Below are 17,065 nucleotides of genomic sequence, written 5' to 3'. Positions count from 1 at the left end.
GAAGGAGCACACGGGGCCTCAGATGCTTGGCAACGGTTGAAAGCCTCTTTTTTTTCTTTTTTAAGAGAATCTCATCACTTTCCCTCCAAAACCGATTTCACATTTAATAGCCCCACTGTCAAGAATTTCTGCAAATTCTACTTGCTTCTATTCAAAGTCACTTCTTCTTGGGCTGTTACATGGGAGGATAAAAAATGCCCTGTCAGGAACCTTCCATAGGTCCCTTCTTCTCTAAAAAGCACACTTCCCAGGCTCCAGAGGGTCTTAACATCGTGTGCTATTTTAAAAAAGAGACGAAGCAGGTGATTTTCTTTTGAAGGTCATTTAGGACGAAAGGTGCCACTGAGCAGTTCCTGGAAGTGGATGCTCTTTCGCATCCTTTCCAGGGGAGCGGGAAGGATGGCTCACTTTGGAAAGAGGCCAGGAGCTCGTCTGGCGTCGTGCCCTCTTGCTGGACCTCAGCTGCTCCAGGAGACACACATTGGTGGTAAACTCTTCGCTGTATGAAGGGAGGACATTCCACCTACAGAACAGTCTGGCAGCTTCCGCCTGAGCCGGCCGGAGCCCGCTACTAGGTCACTCATCCTCTCCTGGAGGCGCCCACTCTCCGCCAGCACGCGGCTTCATCAGAATTTGTACGGCCACAGCCCTGGCTGTTTCTCCAATGTTTGGAGGAATGGGGACCCCGTTCACCTCCTGCCCCCTCTCCACCCTCTCTCCGGTTCTGGCGGGAACTCAGGGGCTCCAGGAAGCACTTTAGCAAGAATCCAGAAAACCTGAAGGCCCCCCTGAGCAGGGTCCTCAAGTTCCAGTGAGAATGGGAGATGCACCATCCCAAGCGAAGGTTTTGAGACCTGCCTACTTCACCGCTAGGTGGAATCTCCTAAAACTGCTAAATTCCCGACAACAGTCTCAAAATAAAGTGGCAATGCTCATGCTCCTTTGCACGCAACAGTAGTTGTTCGGTTTTTCATGGTAATAAATGAAATCTGATAAATATGGTATTCGATTAAGAAATCAAGGTTGGAGATGAGGCCCTGTGCTGTTGGGGGATGGGCCTTCTGTGTAATAAATTCCAGGTCATTGGCACTCTCATCATTGTGCTCAGACTTGTAAAGCCAGCACGGATTTCAAAGTCTCCGTGGGAAAACCCTAAATGGTGCTGAGATGGAGTTACCACTCTGTGGGAGCCTCCCCTTTCAGTCCTGGGTCCTCTCTCAGTCCTGGGCCCCTCTCCACGTGTTACTTCTCCTCTCAGCACAGTGGAGAGTCCACCTCTCGCTGTTGATTCTGGACATCATTGTGCTTCCATGAGCCTCTCTGTTCGTGCCCCTGCTTCCTTAGCTCCTGCTTTCTCCATCCCTGGCCCGATGAAGGTACTGACAGCCTCACACCTCAGAACGAGCCCTGCGCAGACAACGAGCTGGGAGGGAATTGGAAGCCTGGTCCCTGCCTGCATTTGGCCCTGGTCATTTTCTGACGGAGGGCTCCCCATCTCTGGAGCAGATCTCGAGCCCCTGGGGCCCCTGCAGCTTTTCCTCCCAGCACCTTCCAGAGAGAAGAGCAGAGCCCTGAAATCAGACTTGCTAGTTACCATCCTGGGGCAAATTATTTACCCTCACAAAGGCTCTGGGAGTATATTTATAAAATGTAAATAATCATATCATGAGCATTAGAAACAGCATAATCACAGAGAAAGAGCTCGTGGTCATAAAGCTACCCAGGGGTACAACCACGGGAACTGGAAAGCACCTCCGAGTCTGATAGACTTGTCGCTGTACCACGGGGGCTCCAGCGCCCAAACGATGTGTATTTTCACATTCTGAGCATGAACACCACCAAAAGCCACGTGGGAAGCCTGGAAAATCACCAGCTGCCCCTAAACTGCACTCGGGAACCAGCGTTCGGGAAGACATTGGCATGTCAGGAAGTCCAGCTCTAAGGCCACAGAACTGGTATTCTAGGAGTCCAGATGCAAAGACACCAGGTGCCCTGTCTCCCGTAACAGAAGAAGAACCCAGTCATTAGTCATCTGTCCACGATGGGGTCAGGATTATGGTATTTTAAGGGGTAGCCTCCTCTCAGAATAAAACCACAGGCTGTAGCTGAGATCTCTGCCTACCGGCTCTAACACAGCGAAAGGTAGATACCAGGATTTGGGGTTTTGTTCCTGGAAATGTATTCGAACACACACATGTGGGCGTGCAGATATCAAGTCAGTACTGGAAGGAAAAATAGGAAAACAAAGGAGAAAACGGTTGGCAGGAGGGCCTCTTACTTTTCTAGAAATCCTTTCAGATGCATTCACCCCCAGGCAATTTAGTTTTCTAGAAGCCTTAATGTAGCGACTGTGATTTAATTCAGGGTTTCTATCTCTTAGAAAACTGCTCAAGGGACTGGCCTGGGGGCACAGCGGTTGAGTGTGCACGTTCCGATTTGGCGGCCCTGGGTTCGCTGGTTCGGATCCTGGGTACGGACATGGCACTGCTTGGCAAGCCATGCTGTGGTAGGCGTCCCACATAGAAAGTAGAGGAAGATGGGCATGAATGTGAGCTCAGGGCCAGTCTTCCTCAGCAAATAAAGGAGGATTGGCAGCAATCTTTAACTCAGGGCTAATCTTCCTCAAAAAACAAAACAAAACAAAACAAAACTGCTCAAGGCCTTAGTTGCCTTTTGGTAGATTAACTGCTTAATAATGAGTGTCATTTGTCCTAAAGACATTAATGGGGCTTGTTTCTAAGCAAATTTCCTTCTCTATCCTTTTTCCCAAATTTAAAAATGCATGAATGCCTAAAAGAATATAAAAATGTGTCCCAAGGCTGCTTAGTCCTGCTTAGCCAAGAATCTCCCCAAACAGGCAGAGTCAACAGAACCCAAAGTGTCGTTGCTGACTCCAAGACCACGTGGGCTCATCAGGGACTGGACATGATGGGGATCAGACCCACGGACACTTGTAGTGCCATCTTCTCCCCATGGTCTACACTCTTCTACATTCCAAACACTGTGATTTGGTCTATCTGGGCCACCAAAAATAATGTGATGTAAGGATCCCCCCTGTTTAGCTGCGGGGGTTCTTCCCAGGTACAAAACATGATCCCCAAGTTCTGGTGCGAGCTGTCACAGCCTTCCCCTGTTCTGGGCCAATACGCGGCGTGATTCCTGTTGGAACACCTGAGCCCCGACTCGAGTCAGTTACCTGATACGGGCTCAGCCCTCACACACCTCGACGTGTTGAAGACGACAAAAGTCAAGCAAAGAGAGCGGGTCCCAAAGGCATACAAGAAGTCAAGCTAGTTGGAGAAAAACAGAATTTCACATTTAATCTGAATTCTGCAATTCCATCTCTCGCTTAGGGATTCAACTTAAGCCCACAAAGATGAAAATTCAGAGGTGAATCCTGCCCGGTAGGCAGGAAAACAGCAGAGCACAGAGATTAAGAATATGAAGTGGCCTCAAACTAGACAAGCTCCAATCCAAATCCATTTAATAGCTGTGTGACCCTGAGCGGATTAAACTCAGCTTTTAAAAAAGGGAGGGCGTGTATTACATACTCATAAGTGTTTCTGTAAGGAGTAAATGAACTAATGGTATGTAAGATGCCGCCCAGCACATAGTCATTGCCGAATAAATATTACTGTTGCTCGTAAGATGTTCATTTTGATTCCAAGCCAGAAGGAAAAGCAGTTGGTTAAGAATTTTCATCAAGTAGAAACTCCGTTAACACTTCTGCAAATCTTAAATGATTGAGAGCAAAAAGGCAAGTTATGGTGTTGATCAAGAGAAATCAGAGTGTGCAAGGCGGGTAAATGCGCGTCTGACTTACCCCTAAAACCCCAAAGCGTTCGGCCAGGCTCCAACCACAGAGAAAGTCAATCTCAAACTTGTGGTTCAGAACCACGATGGCATTTTCCTTTCCATACTTGGGGTAGGCCTGGGGGTCTGTGTGGATGATGCACTCCGTGCCCGACCACCACTCCAGCAACATCACCAGCTCTGGAACAAACCACAACAACAGACAGACGTTTATTTCACGCACCCTTCATGACCAAGGGGGACAGCTCTACCCTCCCAGCTGGGGCAGAAAGCAACTTCTAGGAGTAAAGTCTGGATCATTTCAGCCCAGACCCCGGTCCTTGAAAGGGTTTCGAAGAAGGAAATATGAGAAATACTCCACCACGGTCTCCAGGGCAGGAGTGGAAGCTTGGCGAAGGCAAACGGCTTGCATTCCTTGATTAAGTACCTTGGGGAAAAATACATCAGAAAGGCTGAATCCATCAAGAATTCATGCCCTTGTGTTTACAGAGCTGTGAAAGGCAACGTGATATGATGTACAGAATTCTTAATATCCTGGGAAATGACTAATTGGGATACTCATAAACTCCATCAAAGAACACTAAATACCCAATTTTTCTCTCCTATTTAAGATACTTGAGTACACCAGGAATAATGAAGAACGGTGGTGCGAGGAAGCAGAAACACCAGCACCTGGAGGGCAAGGATAAATTAGCGCCAGTGTCCCGGAGGCCTAACTGAAACTATTGCAACATCCTTGTTAGGAGCTTGTGAAAATGGTGATGAAAGCTATAGCAATGTAGGAGCTTCAAAATGGAATTTTAGTGAAATGAAACGAAAGCTGAAGGTGATCAGCAGCTGGACGGGCGAGTCCTCCGTGAAGGTCATACCCCTTGTTTATCACCTGTTAATGGGGTACACATTTAGTAGAGGACTCACTCACTCGTCACCCGCCCTGTACACACACACACACACACACACACACAAAGACAAGCAGGTGTGGTCTAGACTCTAGCCAACCCTCATGTTTTAAAGGCTTGACTGGCTGTCTCTGAAAAACCTTTCTCCTCGAGGCTGGAGACTGATGCTTTTGAACTGGAGCACCAGAACTTTCTAGAAGGCATTGCCATCTGGTTTCTAAGCGGTGAGCGCTGTGGGTCTTTGGACAAGTGAACCTCACAGCATGTCAGTGTCCTAATCTTTAGAATGGGATTGCCTCACAGGGTTTCGTGAGAGTTAAAGTTCAGAGCACCGAGTAAGTTACCGACACATCCAGGCATCCGGTAGCTATGAGTAGCATTAAAAACGGTCCCCTTCCTCAACACTGAAAAGAGTCTACCTATTTCTAGGAGTGGAGAACACGCCAGGCCCCCAGTGAGTTGTCCCACAGGCAGTGACATTTGTGGGACCTAGAAGTGGCAAGTTAGGGAAGAAAATTAAATGTTTAGGGAGGGCTGAAGCACAGCCCTGTCCTAGCAGAGCAGCCATGCTAGTGGGGACAAAGGGACAGTTTGTTACCACTGGATAGAAACCTGTTTCTATTGTTGCCCTGATTTCCTCTAAGAGATGGATGGGCAGGACCAATCTATTCCGGTAATGACCACGGAGCACAGATAAGCCCCAAAGCAGAAGTACACGGGAGTCAGCGAGATGAAGCTGAATGGTTCTGTGTGACCCGCATCCTGCTGTCACTCTGCAAATACCTCCGGACGCCTCTCTGTGCCCTACTCCCAGCTGCCCAAGGCCAGGCTGTGCACCCAATTCTACTCCCCCCAGTACCCTCCCGAGCATTTATCACACTTGGGACACAGCGTGAGATTGTCTCCCCTCTTATAGGACACAAGCCCCTTGAGGCAAGGACTGCAGCATTGGTTCCCCCTAACTCTAGCCTTAACTCCAGAACCCAGCACAGTGCCGGCACGTTGATGCTTTTGACAAACACTGTTTGGCGACCTAGTGTGTACAGCATGATGCGAGGGCCTGGAGACGTAACAGCAAACCTATGAGTCAGGTTCCTACCTCCTGGAGCCGACGGTCCAGCAGGAAGACAGTTACAGACTCACAAGTCGGGTGACAGGGAGAGGAGAGCTTATTCATAGGATGGGTGGCTGCTGAATACTGTGCTCGTGATCAGGGGGTCAGACACAGCCAGGCTCCAGTCCTGGTGGGTCCCTCACTGGTTGTGAGACTCAGCATGTTTCTCAAGGTCCCTTAAGCCTCAGTGTCCTTGTCTGTAAAACGGGGGCAGGAAAATCTTGTAGAGATGCTCTGGGTATTCAATCCGATTATGCATCTAGGGCACCTAGCATAATGTTGGACATAGCGGGTCACAAATGAGTAGCCAGCCTATTACCGTTACACGCATAGTTATTTTATAGCACACAAGGCTCTGTGCCCACTGAAGGAGAGAGGGTAGGGGCGGGGAGAGAGACAGACAGACAGACAGAGACAGACAGAGAGAGCAATGACTTCTGGACCAGAGTAAGGAGCTATGATTGATGATTTCACAATAAAGGCAAGGAGAAATCACGGGAGTGTTTTAAAATAGGCACACAGCAGCACCTAATTTGCATTTAGAAAAGATCATTCTGGCTGAAGTGGGGACAGAATGGAAGAGTCGAGCAGAAGCAGGGAAGCCAGTTAGGAGGCGATGGCAAGAGCCCAGTGTGAGGTGATGGTGGCCAGGACCAGACAGGTGACAGCGGAGGGGGGTTAACTTCTCACTCATCTCGACGGGCCGTTAGCAGTACAAGTGAACACCAATCTCGCTGTGTAGAAGAGGTTTCTTTCCTTTTTTCCCCCCAAAGTGTTTCAGGTTTTTTATTCACATGAAATTCATTTATATAGTCATATTGTAAAAGAATTCAAATGATCCACAAGTATATAGAGGAAAACGGAAAATTTCCTTGAATGGCTTTGTAAGGTGCCAGGCTGGGTGGGACTACATTTCCCAGAATTCCCTTTCTTGTTTGTTTCTGGGTAAGGAGGGCCACAAGGGACACACTTACGAGATTTGACAGATGGAAGGGAAGCCCTGCCATTTTGTAGCTCACACGTGTTGTTGCTGATTTGCTGATTCACCTCCTCAGCGTTAAGCAGCAGCTGGGCTTGCAACTGCTCCTCCATCTCCCGTACCCTTCCAGCTTCTCTGATTCCTGGGCCGGGTGTGTGTGTCTGCTCCCTGACTGAGGGCGCAGCTTCTGCTGGGCCCCCACCCCATCCATGGAGGATGCAGTAAGAACTGACCCGGGTTTCAGTCTGTCCTCGTAGGGCTGCAGCTTGTGCTTGGGGGTTCCAACCTCTTGATCACCCCATTTTACATCCACACCCCCCTCCTGACTTCCTCCTGGGACTTGAAACTCCGCAATGAGTTGCAGAGACAACACCCTTACAGAGAGCTTGACAGCCCCACAGGTGAATAAGGTCAATTCCCTGAGGCCACTCCCTTTTCAGGTGTCTGCATATCTGCCCTGGCTCTGCTTCTCGAACCCTGACGAACCATGACAGGGCATCTCCTCCTCCCCTCCCCCAGCCCCACTCCCTCTTCCAGCGTTAACCATTAGGAACTGTTTGGAAGGTAGCTTTCTAGCCCTGCTCTTAGGCATTCACACACAAACACAGACACAGACAGACAGATACACACACACACACACACACACACGCTTTCCCCCTCACAAATGAGTTCATACTTTATCAACCTTTGTAAACATATACATATAGTTATTTTCTCCAAATGGTGTATTTTGGATCTTTCCATGTTAATACATACACATAGTGATATTAGCAAATATTTATTGGGCTCTGGTCATGTGCTGGCACCGTTCCAAGGGCTTTATGTGTGCTATTGTATTAAATCCTCACATTAACCCTATGAGACTGGTGGCAATACTATTAACCCCATTTTAAAGCTGAAGAAACGGAGGCACAGGGGTAGCTCTCATCCTCTGTTCAGTATATGAAATTACCATTTTTTTAGGTCAAAAAGAACCAGGATGGCGATTTCATAAAGGCTAGCACCATAGCTGCAGGCAGTTCGTGCTGTGGCTATACCATGATTTCTTTAGCCGTTCTGCCGTTGATGAGCATCTTTCCCTTGTTTGTCCCTGTGACAAATACTGCAATAAACATCCTTGAAAATGCATGTTATAAAAAATATTTGTGAAAGTATTTTTCCAACATAGGTACACCAAGAAGTAGAATTGTGGATTGAAGAGTATGCATATTTTACATTTTTATGCATATTTCCAAAGTGCCTTCCAAAAGGATCGCACCAATTTATGCTTGAATCAACAGTGTGGGAGAGGGTCTCTTTCCGGCTGCCTGGACTAACACTGTAAGCCCCTTGAAGGCTGGGACCCACTGTGTCCTTCAACACATATTCCTATAGAGTACGGAGTAATTCTTGTCAATTACCTTGTGACATCCTCAAGGCAGCTCCTGAGTCTTGTTCATCTCTCTCCCACATCCTTGCTCCAATAGCCGACACATGGTAGGTACTCAAAAAGCTTTTGCCTTTAGTGGAATGATAACTGGCTGATGTTTTAGTTGGATGTTCCCGTGTAAGTAACTGCCTGCAACTTACAAATATTGACATGAATTGAGGTTTCATTTGCTTTCCTGTGTGGTTGCTCTGAATGCTGTGGGCCAGGGCCTGGCTCAGGCCTTCCCTCAACAGTTTCACAGCCGCCTGCCAGGCAGCCCCATCTCCTGCCTAACTGGGCTGCTCCCATTTGAGGTGGGGCATCTGTCATTCAAGTTACCTGCACTCCGTACCATTGCACGTCGAATGTCAGGGCTTTCCAGCTGCCCAGGCTCAGGGCCGGCGGTGGTGCCTTCAGCCCTCATGTCCTGGGGCTCCATGAGGTCTGTCGGGGGCTCCCTCCACATGAACACCTGTTTCAGTCTGTCCTGCCCACTCTCCCCAGCAGCCTGGGATGGTGGCAGATCTCGGAGTTGCTCTGACCCCCTCGCTCCATGGAAATGGTGGTGCCATTTCCTTTCAAAGGACACATTCTTTGGAACCTCTAATTTAACTGAGAACATTGCCAAAGGGCACAGGTACCTACTCGGTGCCTGCGATCCTGCTCAGAAAGTATGAGCCGGTGAGTAGGGCGAAGGAGGCCTGGGAGAAAGCAATGTCCTTCTGATGTTTATTCAGGGGAAAATCACTTGTGAAGAGTTTCAGATTACAGTCCTATCATTTAGCATTGGATGCCAGGAGTCAACAAGAAATGCCACCAGGGTAAACATTCTAGAAGCAAAGAGAAGGTCTTTGACCCCAGGCATTTACCTCCTTGCGTGGGTGTCCAACTCAACCCACGTTAAGCAACCAGGAAAGAGCAATCGAAGCTTTTACCTAACGAGAATTGCAGCCAGTAGTTGAGTAGTTAATTGAAAAAGATCAAAGCTAGCAATTACAACAACGCCTCCAATCAAAATTGAAGCAGAAGAAGGGGGAAGTGGGAGAGGCTCCTTCTGACACCCCAGAGAAGAGGTTGCAGTGACTGGTTCTGAGAGGGGTCCCAGTGGGAGAATGCCAGAAGGGAGGGAACCAGGCCAGCGAAATCCCAGTGATCTAGGTGTTCCCAGGTCTTCCCCAGAGCCATCTAAGACCACCATAACTTGGCAGTGGTGTCTTGACAAGGACATGGTCTATCTGTAGCCACGTCTCTTCAGGGCACTGCCTGACACATGGCTGAGCATGGAGAGGGCGTTCTGTGCAGGCCCCTGGGCACCGCAAGGAGACAGGACCGATGAGGTCCCTGCCCAGGAAGCCCACTTGGGAAAGCAGCTCGGGCTTGACTGCTCCAAGGTCAGGTGCTGCCAGGCAAAGACAATGTGCAGATACAGATCTGCTGACCTCCATGCTCCAGCTTCCTGGGCCTGGCCCTCCTGCGAGCTGTTAGTATTTAGTGAGCCAAAGAGATTGCCGCCCTGGGCCTGAGTCATCCAAGGGAATCTCAGTGGTCCTAATGTCCAGGAAACAGAAAAGGCAAAGAGGAGGACAGGGGCCGGGCCCGTGGCCGAGTGGTTAAGTTCACACACTCCACTTCAGTGGCCCAGGGTTTCGTCAGTTCGGATCCTGGGCGTGGACATGGCACCGCTCATCAAGCCGTGCTGAGGCGGCATCCCACATGCCACAACTAGAAGGACCCACAGCTGAAAATGTACAGCTATGTACCGGGGGGCTTCGGGGAGAAAAAGGAAAGATAAAATCTTAAAAAAAAAAAAGAGCAGGAGAACAGAAATGTCTGGAGCGTGGTGCAGCCGCTGTTCTTCCTCAGTCCGTCCCCACGGAACGCCTAACTGGGGCACTCAGGTGACTGCGCATTTGTCCTTGATCAGTCTGTAACTGCTGACCTTTGAGTGGGGCGGGCAGCCCTGGAACCCTTTCACTGAACAGTATTTGATGCCCCTGGGCTCTGCCCCCATCCAGGAGCCTGTGGTGGGACCGAGTCCTGGGACCCAGGTTGGGCTTGTGACGCCGGCCTGGCCAATGGGCCTCTCCAGGGAAGGTGAGTGGCCTTTTGTCCCATTTTGAGGTGTTCACTTTGCCAAATGTTGCCATCTTTACTCTTACCCTGGCTGCTCCCCGAGGGCAGGGTGGCCGGGCTTTTTCTCAGCAGCCCGGCCACCCCTGGACTCTGTTCTTGGGGCCACACCTGGCTCCAGCGGGTTGCAGTTGCTTGTTTTGCAAACTCCCCTTGGAGACCCCTGGGGCCAGTCCCAGCTACCTGCGGGGATGGCCAGGGAGAGACCTTCTCTGCAAAATCCCCATCTGCTGCCTACACTTTCGGGCCGATGGAGGGACCACACCCGTGTGGCTGTAAGGACCGTGGTCTGAGTACAGATTTGTCTTTGTTGTATTAGCTACTGTGCTGTTAGCTTAATCACAGGTAGAAAATAAGAGGTAGATGGACAAAAGGAAAAGTAGGGTAGGGAAGAGAGGCACCTAGTTCATGTGTGTAAAGAAGGAGGAAGAGGAGGAAAATACTAACAACCAACATTTACTGAGGCAGCTCACAATGTCCCATGAGAGCCACTGTCACTGTCCCCATTTTACAGCTGAGGACATGGAAGCACTGAGCCGAGGCAGCCGGCTAGGAAGCGGGCGTGTTAGGGGTGGAACCCAGGCAGGGGGACAGTAGGCCCCTGAAGACTCTCGTGATCCACAAGGACTGAAAGCCATGATTATATGGGCTGAGCGGGGAGGGAGAAAGGGAAAGAGCATTTTGAGAGGTAGGGAGATAAGATGATCATTGACCTCAGACAGCTGTGGTCAGTTCCTTATCTGTAAATAAAGACACCCAACTCAAAGGTTGGCTGTGAAAGTCAAATATACAGGAGTATTTAACACACGCCTGGCACAGAACCAGTGCCTTCCTTCTCCCAAATGCCACTGCCATGAATGATGACGTAGCAATGACAGCAAAGGAAAGAATTAAGGGACAGAGATGGACAGCCAGGAAAGAAACGAGCAGCACACCCGCTGAGTGTCCACATCCAGGCAGCCCCAATGCTACCCTGTCCTCAGCCCTGACACCTGTCCAGACACAGCAGATGCTGCACAGCCAAAGCCCCAGCTCCATCCTGGTCCAGATCCCAGGAGTCCACATGCTTTCTGGGAACCCCAACAATGCTTCCACCACAGCCACGATCTTCCCATGGCCCAGGCAGACGGGGTACAAAGGCTGCCTCCTTCCACACTAAGTCTTTCACCCAGGTTTCTGCTCCCCCACAGCTTGACAGGACTGCCATTTTCTCTCCTCTCCGCGGCCCTTCTGACAGAAGCGTGGAGGAGAATCCTGACAAGATCGGGGGCAGAGGTCCTGTAGAAAAGACCTGGACCATTGATCAGAGGTCACTGTTCAAACACTGTCAACGGCCAGAATCTCCCACATCTGCAGATATGGGAGAGATGCAACCAAGGAAAATGGTATTTTTATAATCAACTTTATCTAATTTTAATAATTGTATAATTACTTATAATCTCTAATGTAAGTATATATAATTATGTATTTATAATAGCTTTTTATGATTTAGCTTGGATAATAATTTAGGTTAAAAAATTAAACCTCTCGTCTTCAAAAGCCTGTAAAAATGCAAAAACAGAGCTCTGGAGTTTCTAGTCCATGAAGGATATGGCCCCCCTCCTGTACCAGATGCAGAGAAGCATGCTTTCCCCTGGCCTGGACGGTGCTGGGGCCCGGAGAGAGACAGGCAGCATGCTCCTTTGTGCCTTTTCCATGCCCTTGACCTTGAGGTCACTCATCAATTTACAGGTGCCAGCCCGGCACTCTCCTGGCCCTGTACAAAAGTTGGAATAAAAACATGAAATTGCACAAGGTGGGAGGGGCTGATAAACAGGAAGGATTTGGCCCAGCTCTTGACCCCATAGTGTTACTGAAGGTGCTGGCCTCCACACACAGGAGCTGGGCGGTCCCCGAGGGATCCCACAGAGACGCTGTGACAGGGAGTGGAGTTCACGACCAAATGCAGCTGTCATGTTACAATGCTTGATGCGGGAGTCTGGGAGTTCTGGTCTGAGCCCAGCTGCCTACGGGTCCCCATCCACCTCTGGACTAGTCTAGGCCAGTCCACCTGCAGGGTCTACTGCAGAGCCAGCCAGGCCCTCCTCCCCACACACAGCTGCCCCTGCCCAGCTCCCAACTTGGCTGGAGCAGGTCCCTCCCCACCTAGCCACGCCCCACGGACCATGCTTACCACTTCCTGTCTTTTCCCCACTTCTGTCTTCCATTCCAGCCTTACCTATCCTCCCAGGCTCAGTACATGCCCATGTTGCCATGAACTCTTGGATCTAAGGCCACACAGATATGAGTCTTCCTCACTTCCTGACACTAAGCGTGCTTTACTCATTTGGGCACTTGCTCGTATGTTATTCTGAATGATTCTTAGTTAATTCCCCAGCACGTGCCTTTCCACAACCACCAGATTTCAGCGCTTTCTTTCCATGACCCCAACTGGGAGCCCAGTTGTACTCCAAGCCTTTTGGTCTACCTCCCAGAGTCTTCCTAGCTTTCCCACTTCCATGCCCAGGTCACTGAAAGATGCTGAGGCAAGAAGCCCATAAATAAAGACACAGGATATCTGGGCTATTAAATTTTCATGGAGTTGATGAGGAAAGTAACATATAAAAAGGCTCCTTAGAGGGGGCTAGAAGGAGAGAAAGTTTGAGAAGCCCCACCATACATCTCTGACTTTGATTGATCTGCTATATGCTGGCATCACAGAAGCCAATTCCTCTTGATAACACAGCATCCTCCATCACTGTTCTCCTTGCAGCCCTTGTGAACTACCTATTTCTGTGTAACTTTGCCCTTAGCAGAATATGGAGGGAGTGGACTTTGCCTGGTATGTTCTTGGGGCTCAAATCTTAAAGAGCTAATGCTGCTACATTGTAACCTTCTCGAAGCCTGGAGATGGCAGGTCAGGGCAATGAGCGGCCATGAAAAGATGTGCCTGAAAGGGGGGCAAAAGTGCTGCTTCTTCCCCACTTACATCCTCGCAAATGAGGAGAGGGGAATTGGGTAACTGATTTTGACATAGAGATGCACTGAGAGCAGGCAGTATAAATACCACAAGCGTTCACAGTGTGTGTGAACATGGAGTGAACAACGCTGGGAGCGGGAAAGCGGCTTACTATCAAGTAGAGTCATCACTCTGTTTCCAATTGTTGGGTTAAGCTTTCAGAAAGAGGCAAAGTGTCAAGAAATATGAAACCCTATGCTTCCTGCCTTCAATCAAAACCCTCTGGGTGGGAGGAAAGGGAAAGGAAGTGTCTAGAAGCCAACCCCCATCCCACCACTCTGGTGCCCGACACTTGGCTTCTCAAAACTCCCTTTCAAGAAAGCAGCTGAGAGACCACTGAGCCGTGACACCTATGCCACTTGATTATCCAGTCCTGGATCTGTCAATGTTCTTATTTATCCCGTCATCAGATATGGATGCAGAGCCCACTGGAGGCCTAGCACTATGTGGGTGCTTCGATGTGGCAGTGAGCAAACAGATTCTAGATGGGGAGATGAGCAGCAAAAACAAACAGCCACAGAGACACATGACATGGCGGATGGCTGTAAGTGCTGTGATGGCAACAGGAAGGGGGAGGGCTGGAGGAACCAGAGGGCCTGGGGGGATCTCTCATAGAGGGCTCAGAGACGGCCTCTCTGGAAGTCACTTAAGGTTAGAACATGGTCTAATTGAAATAGGATCTGCGAGAATATAGGCTCTACTAGATAAGGGGCTCGTTTTGTTCATGGGTATTTCCAGTGCTTCGACTTGGGAACACACTTTGAGAGGATGACTTTGGCTGTTGTGTAGACAATAAAGTCAGCAGGCTCAGGGTAGAGGCCAGCTATGGGGAGTGGGCTACTGTGATCAGCCAGGGGACAGGGGAGCATGGGCTCGGTGGTAGTGGGCACATGGAGGAGGAGTCGGGGTCAGGGTCCTGCTGAAGGTAGAGTGGACAGGATTTGCTGTTAGGCTAGATGTGGTGTGGGAGAAGAGAAGGTTGAGGGGCAGTGCCAAGATGTTCGCCCTGAACAGCCGGGATGTGGGGTGGACTTGCTGTTAAGTGAGGTGCTATTGCTGAGGGAGGTAGGGCAGGTGGTGGGGGGATGGGGGGTTGGGGGGGATTGTGTTCAGACACATTAGTCCAGTGTGGGGATCTAGCCCTCCTGGCTCAGAGGAGGTGGTATGATGGTAACAGTTCTATCCCACTATGGCCTTGCTCTGCCACTGCCTTTGACACCCCTCCCCTGACACCGCTCAACCCTCTGATAACTCTATCCCCACTTCCCACATCTCTTTTTCTCTTCCAAACCACCACACTTTCCCACTCAGTCACCCGTGGAAGTGTACTGGTCAGCTTCCCATTGCATCTGGGCACTTGGCAAGACTAGACATGGGACTTCACTGGGCCTTGAAGCAGTGACAGCTCAGGATTAGCAAGCACCATTGGCACCCAGATTTTGTTCTCTAAGGACCATTTCCCCGCCATGTTTCCTGACAGGAGGCACACTACCCACAGTGAGCAGCAGTGCCTGGGATGTTCTCATGGACCACTCTGAACCTGGATCCATTGAGCGATGATGTCTAATGTCTAGTTTACCATCCAGAGAGGGAGAAGCACAGGTTCAACTCCACTCCAGGAGGCACTTGCTTATGCCCAGAGTGAGGACAGGAGAATCAAAACCCATGGTGTTAAACTATAAAAAAGGTGGGAGGGGTCTAAGTTAAGAAAGACTCAAAAGATATAGCAACCAAGTGCAACGTCTGCACCCTATTTAAATCTAGATTTAAACACTCCAAATGTGAAAAAAAATTAGAAACAAATTGGAGAAATCTGAATCTGGATGATGTCACATGATACTAAGAAAATTGTTCCCACTGTCACCAAGTAAAGTTCCAACACCTTAGTCCGGACTGCAGAAGTTGGACCCTCGACCCCTCACTCTTTCTTGGCAGAGTGACTTTGGGGGTTCTCCATCTCCCCCATCTCAGGCTCCTGATGTCTAAAGTGGAGACAACGCCCACCACACGGGCTTCGGTGGAGCTCACGTGTCAGTGCCTGGTGAGTGGTAAATAAAGCTAGGTCTTCAGTGGTTATTGACTTTGGGCGACGTTTCTGTCCTTACTCAAACGAGCAAGTTCTTACTAAGTGCTTTCTCTGCCAGGTCTGGGCATCACAGGGGAGGGATGGTGGATGTCTGAGATTCCAGGCTTCCTACAGAACTAAGATCAGAAGCATCCACATAGGGGCCAGCCCCATGGCCCAGTGGTTAAGTTTGCATGCTCTGCTACGGTGGGCCAGGGTTTCGCTGGTTCGGATCCTGGGTGCCGACATGGCACCTGCCACTCATCATGCCGTGTTGAGGGGGTGTCCCACATAGTACAACCAGAAGGACCCCCAACTAAAATATACAACTATGTACTGGGAGGATTTGGGGAGAAAAAGCAGAAAGAAAAAAGAAGATTGACAACAGTTGTTAGCTCAGGTGCCAATCTTTAAAAAAAAAGAAGCATCCACGTAAAACAGGTTTATTAACATGTTGCAAAGTGTCTGGCCGAGAGCAGACACTCAACAGCAACAGACACTCATCCCTCTCTTCTCTCCAACTCTTCACACACCACACCTCTCCCTATCTGATGCAAATCCTGGTGGCCTCGAGACACAGATCTAATCCCCCTCCTTTGGAAAGCTCCCCCAGACTCCAGATGCTGAAGTGCCCTTGACTTCTGAACTGATCTTGTCTTCACTGCTTCGCGGTGGCAGGTACATATGCCTTGGGGCTCTTATCCTCTTGAGCTATTACTGAAATGTGGTGTTATTCAAATTCTCAGATGTTTCTGGAAGCCTAGACTTCAACTACCCCTTCCTAAGATCTCAGTCAAAGTAGTCCTTCTAGAATTACTTGTGGTTATTTTAAGGAAAGAAAGATTTCTTGAAGCCAAGAAGTATGAAGGCCATGGTCTTATTCCAAGGTGTTTCCCTTCCCATTTGCACAAAGATGTTATAACCTTGTTAAGCCTCAGGTCCAAATGTTCTATAGTCATGTGTTGCCTAACGATGTCTCAGTCAATGACGGAGAACATATACAATGGTGGTCCCACAAAATTAGTATCATAGAGCCTGGGTGTGTAGTAGGCTGTACCATTTGGGTTTGTGTAAGTTCACTCTATGATGTTCGCACAACGACGAAATCACCTAACAACGCATTTCTCAGAATGTATCCCCTTGTTAAGCGATGCATGACTATACTTGAAGATGGCAGGCCTTTCCCTACATCCTTTAACAGAAATAGGGATAAGATGGTCCTCTCAAAGTAAACTGTAAAAGCAAATACCGAGGGACAGTCCAGAGATATACAGAAGTCATCTTAAGGAGAACAAATGGTTTCCAGGCCAAGACTCAGACACCACCCCTGAAATGGCTACATTTGCAGAAAGAGTGAATCAACTGGGAGGCATGTCGGTCACTCAGGAGAAATGGCTGTGCTCCCTTCCGGGAGCCAGCCCTGTCCGCATGGCTTATCCACACTGTCATTGCACACCCATCACTGGCGGTGCCAGACCCCGGCATCCATCCCGCTCCCTTTGCCGAGATCACAAATGTGCTTATCCACCCGCTGAGTGTCATCTGACTTCACGTGCAGATCAGCCTTAAGGGCAAAAATGTGTTGATTAGAGATATGAGCATTCACAGCCTCTTACCGTCTCTATTGAGAAATAGATTATTAACTGCATTCTAATTTTC

General features: G+C 49.4%; 1 protein-coding gene across 3 annotated transcripts in view; it reads right to left on the bottom strand.

Annotated features, from left to right (window-relative positions):
• Nucleotides 1-17,065, bottom strand: part of AGPAT4 (1-acylglycerol-3-phosphate O-acyltransferase 4) — a 124,653-nt gene that overhangs the window by 26,857 nt on the left and 80,731 nt on the right. For 2 of the 3 annotated variants that reach the window (XM_014858372.3, XM_044761273.2), the window contains exon 3: nucleotides 3,824-3,993. The exons of the other annotated variant lie outside the window; for it this stretch is intronic. In XM_014858372.3, the coding sequence (XP_014713858.1) occupies nucleotides 3,824-3,993 (170 nt within the window). The remainder of the gene's footprint in view (nucleotides 1-3,823; nucleotides 3,994-17,065) is intronic. 3 annotated transcript variants of the gene reach the window in all.

This window comes from Equus asinus, chromosome 1, assembly GCF_041296235.1.
Source record: "Equus asinus isolate D_3611 breed Donkey chromosome 1, EquAss-T2T_v2, whole genome shotgun sequence".
Taxonomy (NCBI): domain Eukaryota; kingdom Metazoa; phylum Chordata; class Mammalia; order Perissodactyla; family Equidae; genus Equus; species Equus asinus.
The sequence above is the reverse complement of the archived record's forward strand: the minus strand, read 5'-3'. Positions and strand labels throughout refer to the sequence as shown.